The following is a 21,768-nucleotide window of genomic DNA, read 5'->3' on the forward strand; positions in this document are numbered from 1 at the left end:
AAAACGCCATTCACCCTTTCAGCTCAGCTTCAGCACAAATTATATTTTGGTATTATCTCTTACCCAATGTGCCAAAGAAAATGTTATTATTATTATTTTTATTTTTATGGTGAAATGTTTTTTCTTTTTCCTTCTGAGAAAAGAAAATTACAGCATGGTGATGAGAGTCATACAGAAATTCTCTCTAAACGACAGAAAACAAAAGAAATTCTTTGCGCCATTACGGCAGGGCCGTTTGTTTTGGTCTGTAGCTTTCAAGTAATCGAAGTATGGAAAAGTAGTCTCCTCTTCGCCTAGTCCAACGACCCCGTCCATACGCAACAAACAATGCATCAAAAGAAAACACAAACAAAATTAATATATCAAAATCTCCCCAAACCCAAAGAACATTGCAAATCGAGACCCCTCTGTCTGCTCCCTCTCTCTTCACTCTCTCTATTATATCCTTTTCTTTCTTCTCAGAAACGTTTTTCCAAACATATGGACTGCATAAGCAGTGCCATCCACTGACTCAAAGCAAGCAAGACAGAGGCTTTTTTGACTGATATGAGAGAGTGAATCATCGACACAGACAAATGGAGGGAGCAGAGTTGGAGCTAGAGAGGCGAAGCAAGTTCCTCAGCAGTTTAATACAGAAGAAGAAGTCTGTAGAGCAACAAGACCACCATGACCTCCTCAATGTCCGAGTTAGGGCCTCTGACATGCCCACCCCTTTGCAAAACCGCGCCTTTCGCTCTGCGAGGGACCACCTGGACTCCATGCCGGGGAAACTCGACAGCAAACGACTCGCTCTTGCCCTTAAGAAGGTCACATCTTTGCCTCGATCAGATTATACTTTTTCTTTGTCTTTCTGGGTTTTGATCTTTTTTGTTTGTAACTTTGTAGTGTGTGTATCAGAGTTAAAAACTCGAACTTGGTCATGCTTACATTGTTAATTGAAGTATTTTGAGTAATGGGTATAGATCAAATGAGGTAAACTACAAATGGTCCAGTTTCGGTTTGATACATGCACGAACACGAACACAAGCACATAACCATAAATATATGTATATGGAGGATTTTCAATCTCAATGTTTGCAGCATAGGTTCTGATATATTTTTGGCTATGTTTTCTTTTATTAATCCTTCTGGGTTTTTAATGATAAAAAATCAAAGGGGATTTATCTTTATTCAGGATTTTGAGTGTTTATAAGAAAAAAGGAAAAAAAAGAGAAATGAAAGGACTTGGTCCACAGCTTACTATGGGTTGTCAAATAAGCAGGCATTTTCTGTCTCTGAGACTTGAATTGAGCTTTGTAAGTCTCAAGCAGATTAGGTTATGCCTGATTGACACCTCAGTTATCATTCTCTGTTCTTCTACCAGAACAATTTCTTGAATAAAATTGAATTCCTCTCTCTCAGACTCTCACAAACCTCAGTTTATGACAAACTTCTTGATAAATTATAGCTTCACATCGTTTTCTGGCTTTGAATGCTCACGTTGTGCAAGCAAGCATTGCAGTGTAAATGCAATTTTTAGCTCCCTTGTTCGTCAAAGATATCAAATTCACAAAGACTAATTTCCTATATATATATATATATATATATTTACTACATTTCTCACGAGTAACTCTTCTTCTTTAACCCTAACGTGCTCCGACATATAGAGAGATCACAATGTATCTTTATTACTTGACAGGAATTTGACTCGTCATGTGGTCCAGCTTGGCACTGCATTGTGGGAACTAGCTTTGGTTCGTATGTCACACATTCCACTGGAGGGTTCTTGTATTTTTCGATCGACAAGGTTTACATTCTTCTTTTCAAAACAGCAGTTGAGCCTTTGGACCATTGAAAATTTCCACCCATTTTAGTTCTATGCTTGTCGGCGTGACGTTTTTATAATTGTGCACTGTCAGTTTATATGTAAAATTATGGACTTCAAAATAATTATGAACATCAGTGTACCCTCTTGTAGTTTTTCATGCTGCGCTCATGAGCTTTATATTCAAAGCAGAAATGAGTGATATTTTCTTCTAATGAGTTGCAAAGACTCGTTTTCCGTTAAGTTAAATATTTGTTGCAGCGAAACGTTTGTGAAGCCATGCCATGGTATCTGACGTATCCATATCTTAGAATGCTGTTAAAATTTTGATTAAATGTAACATAGCATTTGACAGTGCAGTGTTATTTGCGTGTAAAGAAAGAAAAGTTTGAGATATTTTCTTTCTACCGACTTACAACTTGCACAAACTGTTCTTTATCAGTCCCAATCACGAAACCAGAGTTGTAATCTCCTTCTCTCTCTCTCAGCCCAGTACAAACTGTGAAATCTCCTTTCGATTCATTTCTCGAAGAAAGAAAAAAAAACTGCTGCGACAGCTGAAACCCGAAACCATGGAGATTTCACAGTTTATGGGGCAGCAAGAACATGAAGCTATTGAAAACTCCCAGGACAAAAAAGCAGGGCCACCACACATGGCTTTGTCCCTTATTTCAGCTTACCTTCCTCTGTTCGAGCTTCTTGCCATGAGCGGAGTTTGCACGTCACTGAGAGACGCAGTAAACAAGGATGTATTGTCATGGCTAGATATCGTGGTCAAATCGCCATTGAACTTGAGGCTGTCCGATGGGATTTTGATGAAAATCACATCCAAGGCGAATGGCAGGTTGACAACGTTGGCTCTAATGGATTGTGCGAAGATAACAGATGATGGGCTTCAAAGGGTTGTAGAGCGAAATCCTCTTATCAACAAGGTATGGATGTTGATTAATTATTTCTCATGTAATTAATTATTAGATGTGGATAAGATACGATTGTTAGGAATTACTTTATGATTTAAAAGAGATGAATTAAAAGTTTATTTATTATTTATTTGTCTCCTATTTTGTGTTTGCTTTTGATTCAGCTCTACCTACCGGGATGCACTGGCTTAACACCTGAGGGGGTCATAGGAGCTGTGAAGACATTGTCTGAACATCATCACGGTTTAAAGAGCCTAATGATCAATGGCATCTACAACATAAACAAAGAACACCTCGAAACACTTCGGCCTTATCTTGAGAAGAACCTGTCACAGCAAGAGCAGTCAGGATCATGGCCTCTCCTATTCCACGAGCACAGGGACGTGCCAACATTCAGACATGACAAAGGTTACGCTACAATCGATGTCGAAGTTTGCCCGAAATGCGACGAGGTTAGGATGGTTTTCGACTGTCCAAGAAGGACTTGCAAGAGAAAGATAGGAAGGTCAATGAGCGATTGCAGGGGATGCAACTTTTGCATTCCAAGGTGCCAAGAATGCGGTGGATGCGTGGACGACTCTGAAGAAGTAGAAGAGGCTGTGTGTGCAGATATCTTGTGTTCAGATTGCTGGCTTCAGCTCCCCAAATGTGACTTCTGCAACAAGCCATATTGTAAGCAACACGCCCACAACGGGTCCTGTCCTCCCGGGTCAACAGGTTTCGTCTGTGATGTTTGTTGGGCAAATTTTAATATTTAGAGAACGAGGTCTTGAGCTTGACTGATGATGAGGATCCAATTGTTTTATTTTCATACAAGTTGATAGTAGGACATCTTCACACGAGGAATGGTTTAAACGTGCAAAGCAAGCATGCTATGCGAAGTTCATTATAGATTTGCACTATATAACTGAATAATTTGATTGTGCACTGTTAATTGAACAATTGGATGATTTATGTTCCTCATTGAAGCTAATACTCACAAAACCTACGAAATAACAGCCAGGATAGAAAGATTAACAGGCAGATTTACATGAAGATACGCTTGAATTGTCCACAGGTATAATACATCTCTTCAATTCATCACCGACGAATTGAAGTCAAGCATAAAGAATTTTTACCTTTGATGGAAAATCACGCAAATGAGGTAGTTACAGAAAATAATCCTAAATGATCCCCTCTGATTTGTTTCTACAAATTCCAATGGACAACTCACTTTCAACCACTTTGCTGGCTATATATGTTCAATCAAGCTTGCCACCCCCTAATTCCTCTTGGGAGGGTACAAAATTGGGTACTGCTGCAAGTTTCCCAACAGGTGCCAAGCTGAATCTCTGAAAAATATTTCAGTTCTATCAAAAGAGTTGCAGAAAATACAAATTCATGTCGTTCTACAAGAAAACTGCACTCAAAACTAAGAGACCAATGATCACAGAGCTTGTGAAGGAACCGCCACTGTAGAAAAATAGTGAAAGGCACCCAGAAGTTGTGGAATTTGAAGATGGAGCCAGTGATGTGCCATTGATGAAACTGCTGTTTCTTCCACCACTACATTCACAAAAAAGGAAAAAGGATGCAAAAGGTTGGTTAGATCATTTCTCGCAGTCCCATGAGTGTTAAATATGATCATAATAACATACGAAAGCTTTAACTTGTACCTTCCTGGAAATATACAAGTGCCATGACCTGCAAGATTTGGCAATGAAATATATCAGTAAGAAAGCAAGAATTTCACCCACAAAAATGCAGAATATAACACGGGTGGTGCACAAATTTATCATATGTGAAAGCCCATGCCATAAAATAGAAAACGATCACATGTGAACCCTACGATGTTCTTTTATATTATGTTTTTGATGTGGTTTGTCACTTTTCTACTTGATCTCTTCACTACCTAAGTTTTAGATGATCTATGCTCATAAACTGTTCTGCTTTATATGACATTATAATAGAAATAAACATGTCATGATGCCTTACTTGGGTCTGTGGTAGTAACCGTAGCCACCCCTTTGAAATCACAAGTCCCAGGAGACTTAGCCATCCGCTGAAAATAGGCATTGACAGCATATGTTGCGTGTGTAAGCACATTATCTGGCTCATAACATGGTTGCCCCTGCAGCAAAGGTGAGCAATCAACTTTCCCCGGTCCACAAGCCCAGTCCAAGGCTGCCTGTAGCATCTTTTGGTCAGCACCCTCCTTCGCAACACAAAAAGTTTGATTTGTCGTGTCGTTTGCCAACACAGTTCCAGCACCTGTTAAGTGCAAGGTATAAACTGGCACTCCATTTGCATTAAAAAGTCCCCAATTCTTTTCAGAGACTGATCCAGGTCTCAAATCCTCATTGTAGAGTTCATAAATGTAAGTACTAACAGCAATCCCAGGATGCTTAGGAGTCCCTGTGTTGTTAAGCACATGCCTAATTAAGTTACTATTGTAAGTGTTGGCATTATCAAGTGTGGCATCTGGCTCTGATGAGTCACCCTTGGAGGGCCAACCTGACTCGGTCACTACAATGGGGAGTTTAGTGAAGTTTAGATAGGACATTGCAAAATACGCTGCGTCAACAATTGCATCGAAGACATTAGTATAATGCAGTAGTGTATTAGCATCCACAGCTTCCTTGTTTGGAGGGAGAGGGCGGAAAAGTGCATAGTCCAAGGGGATTACACCGTTTGATTGCATGTAATCATAATATGGGTAGACATTGAGCATGAGATATGAATCTGTAGACTGCAAAAATTTGAGCAGGGGAACCATGACAGGGTCCCATGAGCGGTTGAAGAAGGCTTGGGACGGTGGAAAGGAGTCAAGAATAATGGCTGATGAGTGTGGAGTAGAGACTTTAATTTGGCGGTCAAGGTTAGACGCGACAAGTGCAGAGTGAATGAATTTTAGGGCAGAAACTAGGACTGGAGCAGCATTTGGGAGGGCACTTAGGACTTCAGATCCAACAGCTATAGAAGTGATGTTGGTGGCAGGGACATGGGCTATCACATTGCGGGCAATCCAGTTGGCAGCAGTGGCATTGGACTGACCAATCCCAAGGAGCTGATCATTGGGAACAGAAACAGTCACTTGGATGCCTGTGTTTGCAAGAGCGAGAAGCATGGCTCTGTCTGCATCATAGAGCCTGATATGTCGAATATTTTGAGCTTTAAGAAGTGCCACCACCTGAGTTGGGCTTGGCATGTCAGAGAGGTCTGTACCAAGGTTTACACCGATGAAGGCATCTGCAAAAGATTAACAAAGAGGCAAGATTAGACAAGAAATGTGTCCCTGCAATCAGAATCTCTTCCATCTTCAAAGACACTTGATCATGCATATAGAATAGACAATATAACTCATAAATCTGACATGTACAATAAATATGTTATGATTTTATGGATGCCCAGAAAAACCATATTGACATTGTCAGTTTAATTGACTTTTAAGAAACAACTGTAATTAGTATGTACTACTTAGCTCATGATCATCATTAAGCAATCTGAGTCTGAGGAATTCAAGTTTGGAATCATCAAAATGCAGGAAGCAATCCTCTAATCTCCGGTCTAGGAGAGATACTACCTCTCTTATCATTGGGTAAGTTCCATGGATTACAATATATAAGATATAGCAGTGGCACTAATTAGTTGAGTTAAAGTAGACAGCCTTTGATTATATCACAGAGAGCGCAAGGGGTATTATTTAAATTCAGACATAAATTTGTCATATTTTGCAGTGAGTCTGGCAGAGAACAATAATTCACATATCTTACTAGCTGGGCATCGATTCCACTATATTCTCTTTCTTAATAGACATGCATAATGAGACAATCAACCAGCTGTGATTAGTATTCAATACAAGTGGTAAGGGAGAAACAATAATTCATAGAAAACTGACAGTTTACCTCTCCCAGAATAGAAAGATTTATGTCAAAGTTTGGAGAAAATCTAGAATCATAATGCCTATAAAGCACCTATGAACTTACATAACAAGTTGGATCTCTCCATCAATAAAAAGGTGACACCTCATTTCCACTAATGACAAGCTTCAAGGTCATTTTCCAGATTGTTGCTCTCTCTCTCTCTCTCTTAATTTTTTTAAGAGGGAGGGGAGGGGAGAGAAAGAGTCCTAAAATCTTATATCAACAACAGAATCACAGATAAAAATGAATAAACATTTGGAAAATTGAAACCATGCTAATTAATGGTACTGGCATCTGGTACATAAGGGAAACATCAGGCAATTACATAGATCAATGAACAGTGAATGCCTTCAAATCAATATAATCTAGAAGTTTTTTCCCTTTTCTCTTCACGCTTAAAAAGATACATTTGAGAATGCTCGGCAGAAAAAGCTCCATAAACAGAACAGCTGAGAGAGGTGATGGGCTAATGCATAAAATATATTGGACCATGGGGCATGTTATCTTCTTGACTAATATGACAACAATGCCCAATGAAATAGTAGATTTCCAGAACCCAAGTGTTCATTTAACACTATCTTTTGGATTCTCCAATAAGGGTATTTTGGTCCCACAATTTTTTGTACATTTATCTGCAAATGTAGTTTAGGTTTAAAGGACCGCCAAATGAGCTGGACCAGCTGGGACGCAATAGTTTTGATTGAAAAGCTGACGACAGATCGGAAACTTTCAACAGGGGGAAGATTTCTCGCAGAGACTACCCCTGCTTTGGCCAGAGAAGGAAATTTAACCAATCAGCTAAATGCACTCTCTCTCTCTCACACCCCCTTTTCCAAGTCCGCATTTTTCAGGAAGAACATGTCTTGGTGCAGCAATATTGAAATTTTAAAGACCAAATTAAAGGATTTGTTTGCTCAAAATCTGAAATACGATGAAACAGAGTAAGTAACATAACTCCACCTCAACGACTACCAAAGTCAAACAGTGAAGACCACTCTAAACTATAGCAGTTTAATTTTTGTTCAAAGCTCAACCGCTGACCAAAACAGTGGCAAATAATGTTTTGTCTAAACTCAAAAGTAATGAAGGAGGGCATTACACAGAGATTGAACCATCATTATGCGGACCTATTATATAAAAATCAGCCACAATAAACTCAACGACACAGCAGATTTATAAGGAAAAACTGCTTTTCAGTTTGAACAAACTTAAAAGAGACCCAGAAGAAAAAGGAAGCAAACCCGCATAGGAAACACATCAAGTTCAAGACACAAAAAGATGGAACTTGAAGAATAAAAGAAGGGTCTTTGGCATATAAACACAATGCGGGAATCCGAAGCGGAAAAAGTAATCAGAAGCAGACCCATTAGATTATAATCATAACTAACCATTAGACTATAATCATAACTAACCATTAGATTATTGAGAAAATGAAGCTTAAAGTTGCTCAAAACAAACAAGGCATAGGAAGAAAATCACATAAAAGCATACCATGGACAGCAAGTGAAGCTCACCTTCATCAGCGGAAACTGCTGAGACGGCCAAAAGGAAAAACAGTAGCAGAGCAGCCATAGATTCCTTCCTCACAGCCAACACTCAGACTTCCTCCAAAACCATAGAAACGAAGAAACCCACAAGAGCAATCTCAAAAGAAAACCCTCAGAGAGAAAGACTAAACAAAACCCAACGAAACGAAAAGGGCAAGAATAAAAGGAAACAAGTAGGGAGGGAGAATAGAGAGAAAAAGGGAAAAGGGTGCTCCTTTTGAGGTTTGTGTGAAGGGTGTAGTGTGAACTGGTGAGACAAAGGAGAGAGAGAGGGTTAAGTTTGTAAATAAAGAGGTGGGTTTATGGAGCAGAAGCAGATGATCACAGAGCCTGTCAGAGATCGGACGGCTAAGATTTACATGCAGTTGCATAGTAACTAGTAAGCAGTGCCACAGATCAGATCATTGGGTTGGGCCTCTTATCGGAGGGCTTATGTTTGGCCTCACTTCACAATCCACGAGGGACACCACTTATATTGACGTGGCTTGGCAGCTGGATTCAACGGTCATATTCTGGACAAGGTGCAGTTCTTTTATTTTTATATTTGTCTTTGTATATATATATATATATATATATATATATTTATATTTGTCTTTGTATTTGAGTATGATCTTGGCTCAGAAGGAACGCTAGCTATATGCTTAACACATGCAAGTAGAATACGGCGGTGCTTGCTCGAAAAGATATATATTTATATTTGTCTTTGTATATATATACATATATACTAGCCTCTCTGCACGCGCTTCCGCGTTTGCGAGAGGTTTTTTAAAAAAAATAAGTAAATTTATTTGGGTAGTTATGTTCCATAAAAGTAGGACCTATTATCTTATTTTGTTTTTAATTTTAATTTTTTTAATATTAAAAAATGTGAATTTGCTATATTATCCTCATTTAATTAATAATTTCAATTCTTAATGTTTGAATTAACAAAGGGCATTTTCTGGTATTTTGAATGTTTCACCATTCTCTGCCTTTTACTTTATATATATAGATTCAGAAAATGGGTAGCCCCACGAGGCACGATGGACATTTGATTGTCACTCTTTTACTATAGCAAGAGGTTTTCGTTTCACTAAAAGTTACTCTCTTCTTTTAAAAATTTATCTAATTTTATTAACAAAAAAGCAACCAAATTTGTTTTATAATCATGTTATTAATGAATGTAATAATCAATTATTTTTCGAATGTAACTAAACAAGCGTCACATTGAACATATTTATTTTCCGGCTTATTAAAAATTACAAGTACTCAAACAAACCTAACGTGGATATTTTATTATAATCTATATCTATATTAAAGATATTTTATAATTATAATATTTTCAAATAAATTAGTTTTAATATTTTATTTTAAAAATGACCTCAATTTATCCTGCTAAAAATAAAGAATTAATTATTATTATTATTTCGATAATTTACATTAGTTAGTTTATTTATCTATCTATATATATAAAGCAAAAGACAGAGAATGATGAAACATTCAAAATACCAGAAAATGCCATTTGCTAATCCAAACATTAAGAATTAAAATTATTAATTAAATGAGGATAATATGGTAAATTCACACATTTTCATATTACAAAAAATTAAAAGTAAAAGAAAAATCATATAATGAATTCTATTTTTATGAAACACAACTATCCATTATCTTTTTTAATTCTAAAATAAATAAAATTTTTTTTAAAAAAAATACCTTTCGCATATACGAAAGTGCATGAGAAGAGGCTAGTAAAGCATAAAATAAAGGTAATTAAGTCGGTATGCACGTGTCAAACACTGACCGGACCGTATCCGTATCCATATGTGATTCGGGTCCCCGGAGCCACCCCAGTCAACTACCCAAGTATAAGTATTGGCCCAATACAAAGTGAAGCGCCTCTGGTTGCCTGAAAAAAAACGCAACTCATTCTAGTTCCCGTTCACTTTGCCTCTTACTCTTTGTTGGCTTTATAGTCTTTCCTTGGCTTGGCTTTGTGGGTGCTCCGATTGGAGATGAAGTGAGAAAAATGGATCAAAACCAGAGATCATCATCGTCCTCAGCATCAGCTTCCCGAGCTTACCAGTTCCACCCCGCTCGTGCTGCAATTGTCAATCTATTCGACCTCTACTTAGGAGTGCGTATCAGTTTTCCTTCCCTCTTTCCTTTTCGTTAAGTTTTTCTAATGCGATTTCATCTGAATTTTTTTTTTTCTTGGCAGAGAAGTAGTCGCCAAAAGCCTGAGGATTCAGTTCGAGAACCTCCGTAAGTATTATATATCCATAGATAAATTTACGTATGTTAGCTATCAATTCATTCGAAAGCGTGTCTATCTATTAGCTGAAAGCTCTGTCTTTTGGGTTTTGGCTGCGCAATTAGTTTGAATTATATGAATTGAAATTAAATTGCTGTTCTTTTTTGTTTTTTTTTTCTCTCACATTGCACCAACTACCATCATGTAGTAGACATAATGCTTTTGGGTGCTGAGTGTACAAACCTTACACTTGATTAGATAACAATCATACGGCTGTTTCGAAGTTGGAAATAAACCATTTGTTTGAACAAGTTTTTTGTTGTCGATTCTTCAGGAACAAGTCACAGAAGCGTGTAGTTGCTCTTAATAGGGAGCTTCCTCCTCGAAATGAGCAGTTCCTTCTAGATTTTGAGCAACTGCAGAGCCAGTTTCCTGTAAGTTTCAGAATTTGATGCACCTTTAAGCATCATATGTCTCACCTTTTTGTTTAAAGCCGTTCCTCTGCCATATTCAACCATTTCTGTGACCTTATTATCATTGTTTATTTCTTTAAGTTAGTTGGTCTGATGTTGTTCCATGTATTTCAGGACCAAGAACAACTGCGTGTTGTGACAGAGTCTGTTCTTATATCTCTAGTTGTGCAGTGTAGTAATCATGCGCCGCGGGCAGAATTTCTTCTTTTTGCTTTAAGGAGCTTGTGCACTATAGGTCACATTAACTGGGATAGCTTTTTGCCCTCCCTTTTTTCTTCAGTCTCCACTGCAGAAATGTCCGTGGGTCAAGGGAGTCAAGCAATGCCTGCTGTTTCATCACAGTCCGGTATGCTTCAATCTTCAAATAACATTCTTCATTCGTCTAATTTTCAATCTTCAAATCCCGCCTCTCCATTACCTGCAGTACATGGTATTGGTTCCCCCAGCCAGTCTGCTATTGAGCCATCATCTTGTGTAACTATGTCACCAGTTAAATCATCTGATATGCCCTGCAATGGACAGCAGGCGACGGCAAGAGTCAATTCATCTATAAGAGATAATGCTATAAGCAGTCTACGTCAGCTGTGTTGCAAGATTATTTTAACTGGACTTGAATTTAATTTAAGACCAGTAACTCATGCTGACATCTTTTCCCATATGCTGAATTGGCTGGTTAATTGGGATCAAAAACAACTGGGGGTTGATGAATCTGATGGTGTAAAATCCTGGAGACCTGGCAAGGCTCTAATTGAATGGCTACATAGCTGTTTAGATGTGATATGGCTTTTGGTTGATGAGGATAAATGCCGAGTGCCCTTCTATGAATTACTGCGCAGTGGCTTGCAATTTATGGAGAATATACCTGATGATGAAGCCTTATTTACTCTAATCTTGGAGATCCATAGGAGGCGAGATATGATGGCTATGCACATGAAAATGCTAGATCAACACCTACACTGCCCTACATTTGGGACTCATAGGATTTTCTCACAGACAACTCCTAGTGTTTCAGGCGAAGCAGTAGCGAGCTTGCGGTATTCACCGATTACATATCCAAGTGTTCTTGGAGAACCATTGCACGGAGAGGTGATGAGTTAATCTAAAAATTCATTATTTGTGCAGGGAATATGAGTATATACCATGTTTACAGAATAGTTTAGTATCATTGGATGATAAGATGATGATAATGTACTAGTAAATCTGTAAAAAGAGATAATAATCTTGACCAAGCATGATTTCTGTATCTATGCTACTTATTTTGAGCTCATTTTTAGGGCACTCAAAAACTTCTATAATCTGGAATTGCTCTCCCCTTTGCTGGTGTAGGATCTTGCAACTTCAATCCCAAAAGGAAGTTTGGATTGGGAGAGAGCGTTGCGTTGTATAAGGCATGCTCTTTGCACTACTCCATCTCCTGACTGGTGGAAACGCGTGCTGCTTGTAGCCCCTTGCTATAGGTCTCCTTCTCAAGGGCCTACTCCTGGTGCTGTCTTCACTTCTGAAATGATTTGTGAGGGAACAATTGATAGGATTGTTGAGCTATTGAAATTGACAAATTCAGGTAATATTTCATTGTTAATTAGTAAGATTACCTGTTGATTAGCTTTGTTGTTCTTTTATGGAGTACTGTAGACCTTTTTGCTTAGGACATTTTATAGTACTATTCTATCAAAACTTATTTTTCAATCCTAGTTGTTTTAGAGCTATTCTACTTTTTTACTTTTTGGTTGTGGCTACCTGTATAATGATTATTTTAGTCAGCTAATTACTTATATTTTGTTCCTTGCAGATATTAATTGCTGGCAAGAGTGGCTTGTCTTTTCAGATATATTCTTTTTTCTTATAAAAAGTGGATGTGTTGATTTTGTTGATTTTGTGGACAAGCTAGTTTCACGCCTTACAGAGGGTGATCAACATATTCTTAGGACAAATCATGTCACTTGGCTTCTTGCTCAAATTATTCGGGTTGAGCTTGTGATGAGTGCTCTAAATGCAGATGCTAGAAAGGTTGTCTTAGGAAAGTAAAATTCACTGTCTTTCTACTGAAGTCACTTCATTTTGTCTTGCTTTTTGCCACTTTCTTTGTCTACCTAACATTAGAAATTTATAATTTATGTTTTCCAAAGTATTTATATTAGCTGCACTAACTAAATATGGGCATTATTCTACATTGTTGCCGAAGAATGATATCTGTCATTTTCATTTGTTTCCTAAGTAATTATTTCATACTGCCTGATGACATCATATTTATAATCTGAAGCTTTATTGCATGTAGGTGGAGACTACCCGAAAGATCCTATCGTTTCATAAAGAAGATAGAAGCTCAGATCCGAATAGTCCTCAGAGTATCCTGCTCGACTTCATAAGCAGTTGCCAGAATTTACGTATTTGGTCGTTGAACACGACAACTAGAGAATATCTAAATAACGAGCAGCTTCAGAAAGGAAAGCAAATAGATGAATGGTGGAGGCAAGCAAGCAAAGGCATATTCCAATTTAAAACTATTGCAAATTGACTATTGCTGGCAATAAAATCACAAATTAGTATTATAAAATGTCCTGTGTATACCATATTCTAATTCTGATACCTGTGGTAGAAAATTTAGTAAATTCTATCAAAGTGACATTTTCCTGGAAATCTTGTGAACATGCATCTGTTGGTTTCTATTTCAGGGGATCGAATGATGGATTATATGAATATGGATGACAGGTCAATTGGGATGTTTTGGGTTGTGTCTTACACCATGGCGCAGCCAGCTTGTGAAACTGTGATCAATTGGTTATCAGCTGCTGGAGTTGCCGAGTCATTACCAGGAACAAACCTACAGTCCAATGAGAGGTTAATGGTTATGCGGGAAGTAAGTCCATTGCCGATGTCATTGTTATCTGGCTTTTCAATAAACCTATGTTTGAAGCTGGCGTATCAAATGGAAGAATCTTTATTTTCTGGCCAGGTACTCTTTTTTTATTTCTTGCTTATTGCCATTTTCAGCTTGGGGTTAGGCCTTAATGATGTTTATTGATAATTGAAAACTTTTTTTTTGTTTTTTTGTTTTTTTGTTTTTTTTATTGATGTATGCATGCCATAGGATGGCCAGAGGCTGCAGGCTGTAAGAACATGGATTACATGCACATAGCATAATGAAGGGGACGGGGGAAAGGAAAAATAAAATAGTTGCCTATATTTTAGTATGCAGATAAAAGTAGTAGTGCTTAATTTAAGGAAAGAAAAGAAGTGACTTGACTGGGTTCTTGAGGGCATGAAAGATTTCATGTTTGTATTGCCTAATGCGTCTTTCAAACATGTAAACTAGTCAAGGAAGAAAAACGAAGAATGGTTGACCCCTTCTCTCTCTCTCTCTCTCTCTCTCTCTCTCTCTCTCTCTCTCTCTCTCGCACAGGCACACACATGAGATTTCTGTTTGATAATTTGAACTAGTTGCTACTTCAAGCTATCCTTTCTGACTGTGAATCTGATAATATATGATGGCTTCTTAGTAGAAATTCTTTTTTCATATATCAGCTGACCTATTACTTACTCTTTTTGAACTGTCTTTTGTTTCGTATTCTTATATTTCAAATGCAGGTTGTACCTAGTATTGCAATGGCTGAAACATATACTAGGCTGCTACTCATTGCACCTCATTCATTATTTCGTTCTCATTTCAGTGTAATTTTCTTTAACTCTAAGGTTTCCGTTCCTTCTCTGATTATTCTCGTTTCTCAGTTTTCTTGTAAAGAAGTATTCATTTTAATAATGTATTCCCCCCAAGGGCACCTCACTTGAATTTTTAAAGATCAAAGGCTGACTGTAGGCTGCACTATGAGGGTAGCCCTTCCCATATTTATAGGCCATCTCAACTTTGATGCTCGCAAAACTCCTTGAAACTTTACTAGTAGGCTTGTTGGCGCCTTAAAAAATTAGCATGATACTGAATAAAGCTGAAATCATATGAAAGATATAAAGCGAAAGTCCATGTTGATTATTTCCTTCTCTTGTGGGACTACACAGGGTCGGTCTTCCTGTATATCTTGGACTTTTGCTAGGTGTGGTTCTTCTTTACCATTGGGCATTGGCGTCTGTAACTATTTTGTTGATTTGACTATTACAGATAAATCTTTGCAGTCTTAACTTGTAGTTTGGAAACTTTTGTTTATACTTCTTTTTTTGCCCTTGTCACTGTAAGGCACCATTACTCAATGCTTGAAGTCTACTTTCCTTGTTTGTTTCTGAAATAATACTGTTGTAACCTTTTGCTTTTCATTAACTTATAATTTAACAATAATCTTTTTGATACCTCAGCATTTGGCACAAAGGAACCCGTCGGTATTGAGCAAGCCAGGCGTAACTCTTTTGGTGCTTGAAATTTTGAATTACCGTTTGCTTCCACTTTACAGGTGAGTATTTTTACTATCCATATTGTGAAATTACACTTCTGTCAAATAATTATAATTTGCAATGTTTTGGCGTGACTCTCTTGGCTTCAGATGCTGTAAATATTAATGCTATATTTCTTTTATATGCAATATGATGCCACTTCAAGTTTAAATTTATAAGTTGTCATATCTTCCATATAGGTACCAAGGAAAAAGCAAAGCCTTGATGTATGACGTTACGAAAATCATTTCTGCTCTAAAATCGAAACGTGGAGACCATCGTGTATTTAGATTGGCCGAGAACTTGTGCATGAATCTAATTCTGTCTTTGAGAGATTTTTTCTTCGTGAAAAGGGAAGGGAAGGTATATAGTGCTTTATCCAAACTGCAACCTGTTTTCTGTTGAACTTTCGTAACTGAACTATGATGTAATTATACGTGTTGTTACTCTTTGGCAGGGTCCAACTGAATTCACAGAAACTTTGAATCGAATAACTGTTGTCACTCTTGCTATCATCATTAAGACACGAGGAATTGCTGATGCTGATCATCTGCTTTATCTTCAAACCATGTTAGAGCAGATATTAGCCACTAGTGAACACACATGGTCAGATGAAACACTACGCTTTTTCCCTCCTCTTCTTCGTGATTTCTTGATTCCTCGGATAGATAAAAGGGGTGTGGCAATTCAAGCATGGCAGCAGGTTCATTGTTGCTCTCCCAATTTTTTATTTTTTTTTCACTGTGTTTGTTTTGTTGATCTGCAACTTTGTTTTTCTGCTGTCAAAACTCAGATGTCATTGCCAGAGAATGGAATCGTCCAACTTAGTGCTATTTGGTTTCATTATTGTATCCCCTATTCTGTTGTTTAAAATGTATCAAACTGAAATATTTTGTTTGATAAAGATGATTTTGTTATCTTACAGGGCTGAATAGAATTTTCTGTAGCTCTACTATTAACTTCTACCGTGAGACGTGGTTTTGGAACATAGAATATTAGGAATATTTCTTGGATATACATGTATGGATATACTTTTTCACAGTCCTGCCATCTTGAATAGAATTTACAGTAATAATACTACCAACTTTACCATGAGTATGTCTACTAGACATGACATTACAGTATTTATTCTTTTGATGGTTGAAGATTTTGTAAATACTTTTCTTTTCTTGGATATACCTGTATGGATGTACTTTTTCATACTCCTGCCATCTTTAATAGAATTGGCAGTAGTAATACTACCAACATTTACCCATGGATACGTCGTCTAGAACATCACATTACAGTATTGTTCCTCTTTTTGTTTTTCATAATACTTGTGTCAAGACTGTAGCTAGAATCTATTAATGTGAATCCTGTGAGAACCCCAGTTTGAAAATTTGTGTCTAACTGAAAATTTGTAAGGATTTGAACAATTCAACTTGAAATTTGCAATCCTTCCAGAGCTGCTATCTCTTACATCTTGGTGATGAACCTAAGGATTATTTTGTGGTAAATATGAAGTATGGCCCCTCCCTATTTTCTGATTGTTTGATCATTCAATCATAATGTTGAAAGATCTACTCCTTTTTGCAGGCGGAAACCACTGTGATTAACCAATGCACCCAGCTTTTGTCACCATCAGCTGATCCTACTTATGCTATGACCTATCTCAGTCATAGTTTTCCACAACACCGAAAATATCTATGTGCTGGTGCATGGATCCTGATGCAGGGGCACCCAGAAAACATTAACAGTGTAAATTTGGTAAGTTTCATGTATCATGAATGACACTACGGTTAGTACACTGATCCATTGCTATAACCTCTAAGTCTTGGCAGGTTTCTATTTGTCTTTCCTAAGAAACTGTTGCTTCTTTCTATTCTCTTGTTCTATATTAATCTCTTCCATTATATGGCTTCAGGCACGTGTCTTGAGAGAGTTTTCCCCTGAGGAAGTGACGCATAATATTTATACAATGGTGGATGTTCTGCTTCATCACATTCAGTTGGAACTTCAGCACGGCCATTCTTTGCAGGTCTGTAAATTGTTTGTAGGTTTTCAATTCAAAATGCTATGTATTGCAATGCATGTTCAGTCGTCTTTACGAGCATTACATTAAAATTTTATTTTTCAGGACCTCTTACTGAAAGCTTGTGCAAACCTAGCATTTTATATTTGGACCCACGAGTTGCTCCCTTTGGATATTTTGCTTCTGGCACTTATTGATCGTGATGATGACCCCCATGCTTTGCGTATTGTGGTATGAGCTTTCAAATTTTTGTTGTTGTTGAATTTTTAATGAATAATCATTATTACATGTACATATACTATTTCAATCTTTGATCATTCAAATCTTTCTTTAGAGTATGATTAGCTCATTTTCTGTAATGGTTATTGTTGTATCGTTGAAACTATTTGTGCCTTAAAGTGATGAGGTGAATTCTTTATTCCAGCAACATTTCGTCTTGTTCTCTGTGTAGCGTGTTACTTCATCTTGATTTTGTGCTATTGCATGTCTTATGTTCAACTACTGATTGCAACCCATTATACGAATTTCTTATAATTAAAAGTTCACCTTGTATCATGTCTGTTGTTGTGAGAAAGGAATAAATTGCATTTTTAATGGCAGAGATCTGCCGTTGCTTAAGCTTTGGCGGTGTTGTGTTTGATTGGATGTCTACTGTTTGCAGTATTGTGTTTCTTATTCTCTTGACAGCCTTGATTATTTTTTCTTGTCATGAGTTTATATACTGGGCTTGGTTATTATATTTCTCTTGTTGGTTTTCTTATTCCTGGGGACTTTGAATTGTAGCTTCCTATTGGTGTTATGTAATTTGTGTTCATGGGTTACTTACCCATTAAACACCTCTTATATATCAATCAATGAAATTTAACTAGGATTGATGTGAGAATTCAATTTTTTGTATTAAAAAAACTAATCTTGAAATGTACAATGCTGCAATATATGTTCTTCTTGATGTGATAATGGACTAAGATGTGCTGCAGATGAGTCTACTTGATAGGCAAGAACTTCAACAAAGAGTGAAACTATATTGTATGAATCGAGGTCCCCCTGAACACTGGATTTACACTGGAGTCTTCAAGCGAGTTGAATTGCAAAAGGCCCTTGGGAATCATCTCTCTTGGAAGGACAGGTTGATATGTTAAATAATAACTTTTTCGGGATGGATTATTACGGTTTTTATGCTGAGAGAAGAGAAGAGTTATAACATTTGGCTAAAAGTTAAACTTTGCAAATTGTTTATGCATATTCACTGACATGGTCTGTTATGTTATATAGGTATCCCACATTCTTTGATGATATTGCAGCACGTTTGCTTCCAGTCATTCCATTGATAGTTTATAGACTAATTGAAAATGATGCCAAGGATTCAGCTGAAAGAGTTCTGGCCATGTATTCCCAATTTCTTGCTTACCACCCTTTAAGATTTACATTTGTTCGTGATATACTTGCATATTTCTATGGTCATCTTCCTGTAAAGCTGATTGTTCGAATTTTGAATGGACTTGATATCAACAAGGTAATGACTTTGCTCCCCTTTCTATTCTTTTGGTAACCAGTACTGCTTTTTTCTCCAATTAGTTATTTAACTCCAAATTCGTTTCAGATCCCATTTTCTGAGTCATTCCCATCGCATGTTAATTCATCAAATTCTGCCATGTGTCCACCTCCGGATTACTTTGCAACACTCTTACTGGGATTAGTGAATAATGTCATACCTCCATTGCATAACAACTCAAAATCTGGATCAGTGAGTGATGCTCTAAATAATTCAATGCGTGCCCCACCTAACAAGACTCCAGCAACGTCTCAGTCTGGGCAAACAAATGTTTCTGATGGCCAAAAAGCATTTTATCAAATTCAGGATCCAGGCACATATACTCAACTGGTTCTTGAAACAGCAGTAATTGAATTACTCTCTCTTCCTGTATCTGCATCCCAGATTGTATCATCATTGGTTCAAATCGTCATCAATATACAACCAACATTAATTCAATCCAGCAATGGCTTGCATGGAGCTCCAAATGGTGTTGGCCAAGGCTCAGTTTTACCGACATCCCCTTCGGGTGGAAGCACAGATTCCTTAGGCACAAGCAGATCAACTGCTTCAGTATCAGGAATAAATGCATCTAACTTTGTTTCTCGAAGTGGTTACACATGCCAACAATTGTCTTGCTTATTGATCCAAGCCTGTGGTCTTCTACTGGCTCAGCTGCCTTCTGATTTTCATGTACAACTCTATATAGAGGCGTCACGTATAATAAAAGAAACATGGTGGCTCACTGACGGCAAAAGGTCACTGGGGGAACTAGACTCTGCTGTTGGTTATGCTTTGTTGGATCCGACATGGGCTGCTCAAGACAATACCTCAACAGCCATTGGTATGCTACAATATCCAATGGTTATTTACTGATATTTAAGCTTCCCTATCTGAGAATCTATAGTTAACTCTATGCTAATTTACACATTCCTTAATGATATCTATACACATTACTGATTCCTGACCATAAACTCCTTTTCTTGTTGTGATTCCAGGTAATATTGTTGCCCTGCTTCATTCTTTTTTCAGTAACCTCCCACAGGAATGGCTAGAAGGGACCCATCTTATCATCAAACATCTCAGGCCAGTGACATCCGTTGCAATGTTGAGAATAGCATTCCGTATAATGAGTCCATTGCTCCCTAAACTTGCCAATGCACACACCCTCTTCAGTAAGGTATAGAAATTCACTCATTGGGAACTTTTAATAGAATCTTATCTCATCTAAGGTTTCACTCATTTCCAATGTTGATTTGAATTTCATCCAAGGTAAAATGTACCAAACACCCCAATGTTGATTTTCTTTTTCTTTAATCAAATATAATTGAAAGGGGAAAAGGAAAAATCCCAGTATTTTTCTTTTTTCGTTTGAATGTTATATATCATGGGCATGATGGTGCAAGGGTGCTTCACCTGTGGAGTGGTGTGATTGACTTGATTACTGTATCGTGCAATGCTGGTAATCATGCTTTTTGGGTACTCTTCGTGCATAATCTTTGTTGGGTGTCTTGGATGACCACTTTTCACAACTATTACAATTAACTAGTCTGCCATGTGGGGTTCAGATGATGATTAAAGTTTCAATCTTCCATGTTTAGTCATTTTCGTAATTTTTTTGCAGACCCTCTCATTGATTTTAAGTATGATGGTGGATGTCTTCGGGAAGAATACGCAGCCACCGACTCCTGTTGAACCATTAGAAATAGCAGATCTTATTGACTTCTTGTAAGTGCTCTTCTGTGCTGTCCTTGAAACAAACAAATTCTCTGTATGTGGTTTGATCTATGATTTGTCTGGTGCCTTACTATAGCTAACTATGCATAACCCGTTGTGTTTCTCAGCCATCACATAATCCATTACGAAGGGCAGGGAGGCCCTGTGCAGGCAAACAGCAAGCCCAGACCGGAGGTTTTAGCTCTCTGTGGAAGAGCTGCAGAAAGCCTACGTCCAGACATACAGCACCTCCTTTTCCACTTAAAACCTGACACGAATTCTTCCATTTATGCTGCTACTCATCCCAAGTTGGTCCAGAATGCATCATAATTTTAGGGTTTTAGCATTTCTCTTAAGCGGGTGGACCTTCTTCCATTAACACTTTGAGATAATACAGAACAATAGAGAGTACTTTCTTCATCAAGTATGTAACGTCGTGTATAGGGTAAGATTATATATGTAACCAGCGACAGAAGTAGGAAGGCTTAGGTGGAATTATTTTTGTTAGATTTTCTTTTCAATAGAAATCGAATGTCAAATTATTGTTTATTTACCAGAAAATTAACGATTCAGGATGGAAGGTTGGATATTCAAATATTTATTCTACATATTAAAATGGAGTGGTGAGCAAATTTGCTATCGTTTCACATGGGATGGGTCACGGATGATGCTGTTTAGCATCATTGGCAAAAATGTTGATGTCCTATGCTAAAGATTACACATCCACAAAAACTTCTCGCATTAAAACAAGAACAAATACAGAAGGAAGAATATTTAGACCTAGAAACTATTATAAAAACCAAAAAGCCAAAAAAACTTCCAAATTATTATATGATTTATTTTTATTTTAATAAAGTATTATTTTACCTATTTGTCTCTTTAAAATTTTCTTAAACAAAGGGGTATTTTGTATTATTTAAAAATTTAATCTATAGATATTCCTCCGTGTGCTAAATTGCCAATAATAGAAAGTGACAGCGTAGGTAGCGACAACTAGACCTAGACGTCACGCCGATGCAAAATTTAAAGGCACTGATTGGTTAAATGATTTGACGAAATTGCACGTTATGTTCACAATCGCGGACCCGCCACGGTCCCACTCAACTTCAACCGAAAATTGTCGTTGTAAACGTGACTGATGCTGAAACCAAACTTCTATCTTAAGTTGGAGAGAGATTTTTCTTACGCTTTCTTCTTATTTCCCAATTTCTTCTAATTTTTGGTGCCACTAAAATTAACCAACTCAACCCAGGCTCC

The 21,768-nt window shown here is 37.4% G+C and overlaps 4 protein-coding genes across 7 annotated transcripts; 3 read left to right on the forward strand and 1 right to left on the reverse strand.

The window, feature by feature from the left end:
• LOC18789867 (dynein light chain 1, cytoplasmic) lies at positions 202 to 2,084 on the forward strand. Its single transcript, XM_007225728.2, has 2 exons — positions 202 to 806; positions 1,679 to 2,084. The coding sequence occupies exons 1-2, from the start codon at positions 576 to 578 to the stop codon at positions 1,832 to 1,834; spliced, it is 387 nt and encodes a 128-aa protein (XP_007225790.1). The 5' UTR covers positions 202 to 575; the 3' UTR covers positions 1,835 to 2,084.
• On the forward strand, positions 2,019 to 3,683 carry LOC18792160 (F-box protein SKIP28). The gene is made up of 2 exons (XM_020566377.1): positions 2,019 to 2,736; positions 2,889 to 3,683. The coding sequence occupies exons 1-2, from the start codon at positions 2,377 to 2,379 to the stop codon at positions 3,480 to 3,482; spliced, it is 954 nt and encodes a 317-aa protein (XP_020421966.1). The 5' UTR covers positions 2,019 to 2,376; the 3' UTR covers positions 3,483 to 3,683.
• LOC18790109 (glucan endo-1,3-beta-glucosidase 3) lies at positions 3,732 to 8,435 on the reverse strand. 2 transcript variants are annotated; one of them, XM_020566366.1, is made up of 5 exons: positions 8,141 to 8,435; positions 6,690 to 7,547; positions 4,699 to 5,952; positions 4,380 to 4,407; positions 3,732 to 4,269 (listed from the first exon to the last, which is right to left on the reverse strand). In XM_020566366.1, the coding sequence occupies exons 2-5, from the start codon at positions 6,709 to 6,711 to the stop codon at positions 4,113 to 4,115; spliced, it is 1,461 nt and encodes a 486-aa protein (XP_020421955.1). In that variant the 5' UTR covers positions 6,712 to 7,547; positions 8,141 to 8,435; the 3' UTR covers positions 3,732 to 4,112. The 2 variants fall into 2 exon arrangements, with proteins under 2 accessions (XP_020421955.1, XP_007225735.2); XM_007225673.2 differs by lacking the exon at positions 6,690 to 7,547.
• On the forward strand, positions 10,049 to 21,158 carry LOC18792109 (mediator of RNA polymerase II transcription subunit 23). Of its 3 annotated transcripts, none has more exons than XM_020566170.1 (22): positions 10,049 to 10,286; positions 10,371 to 10,414; positions 10,738 to 10,837; positions 10,991 to 11,222; positions 11,301 to 11,962; positions 12,203 to 12,437; positions 12,666 to 12,883; positions 13,152 to 13,359; positions 13,549 to 13,829; positions 14,462 to 14,545; positions 15,179 to 15,273; positions 15,454 to 15,616; positions 15,711 to 15,956; positions 16,829 to 16,999; positions 17,157 to 17,270; positions 17,370 to 17,495; positions 18,242 to 18,390; positions 18,537 to 18,777; positions 18,865 to 19,639; positions 19,794 to 19,975; positions 20,420 to 20,523; positions 20,640 to 21,124. In XM_020566170.1, the coding sequence occupies exons 1-22, from the start codon at positions 10,179 to 10,181 to the stop codon at positions 20,839 to 20,841; spliced, it is 4,740 nt and encodes a 1,579-aa protein (XP_020421759.1). In that variant the 5' UTR covers positions 10,049 to 10,178; the 3' UTR covers positions 20,842 to 21,124. The 3 variants fall into 3 exon arrangements, with proteins under 3 accessions (XP_020421759.1, XP_020421763.1, XP_007225475.1); XM_020566174.1 differs by having other exon boundaries at positions 11,367 to 11,962; XM_007225413.2 differs by having other exon boundaries at positions 10,991 to 11,962; positions 20,640 to 21,158.

The sequence above is a fragment of the Prunus persica genome, chromosome G1, assembly GCF_000346465.2.
Source record: "Prunus persica cultivar Lovell chromosome G1, Prunus_persica_NCBIv2, whole genome shotgun sequence".
Lineage (NCBI taxonomy): Eukaryota > Viridiplantae > Streptophyta > Magnoliopsida > Rosales > Rosaceae > Prunus > Prunus persica.

Excerpts from the sequence above, each read along its gene's own strand:
- LOC18790109 (XM_007225673.2), bottom strand. The coding sequence starts at position 8,198 with ATGGCTGCTCTGCTACTGTTTTTCCTTTTGGCCGTCTCAGCAGTTTCC. Across the intron at positions 4,408-4,698 it reads GGTTACTACCACAGACCCAA|GTCATGGCACTTGTATATTT; the intron begins GTAAGGCATCAT and ends CAAATCTTGCAG. Across the intron at positions 4,270-4,379 it reads ACTTGTATATTTCCAGGAAG|TGGTGGAAGAAACAGCAGTT; the intron begins GTACAAGTTAAA and ends TTGTGAATGTAG.
- LOC18789867 (XM_007225728.2), top strand. The coding sequence starts at position 576 with ATGGAGGGAGCAGAGTTGGAGCTAGAGAGGCGAAGCAAGTTCCTCAGC. Across the intron at positions 807-1,678 it reads TCGCTCTTGCCCTTAAGAAG|GAATTTGACTCGTCATGTGG; the intron begins GTCACATCTTTG and ends ATTACTTGACAG.
- LOC18792160 (XM_020566377.1), top strand. The coding sequence starts at position 2,377 with ATGGAGATTTCACAGTTTATGGGGCAGCAAGAACATGAAGCTATTGAA. Across the intron at positions 2,737-2,888 it reads GAAATCCTCTTATCAACAAG|CTCTACCTACCGGGATGCAC; the intron begins GTATGGATGTTG and ends CTTTTGATTCAG.
- LOC18792109 (XM_007225413.2), top strand. The coding sequence starts at position 10,179 with ATGGATCAAAACCAGAGATCATCATCGTCCTCAGCATCAGCTTCCCGA. Across the intron at positions 10,838-10,990 it reads AACTGCAGAGCCAGTTTCCT|GACCAAGAACAACTGCGTGT; the intron begins GTAAGTTTCAGA and ends CATGTATTTCAG. Across the intron at positions 15,274-15,453 it reads CGTTTGCTTCCACTTTACAG|GTACCAAGGAAAAAGCAAAG; the intron begins GTGAGTATTTTT and ends TCTTCCATATAG.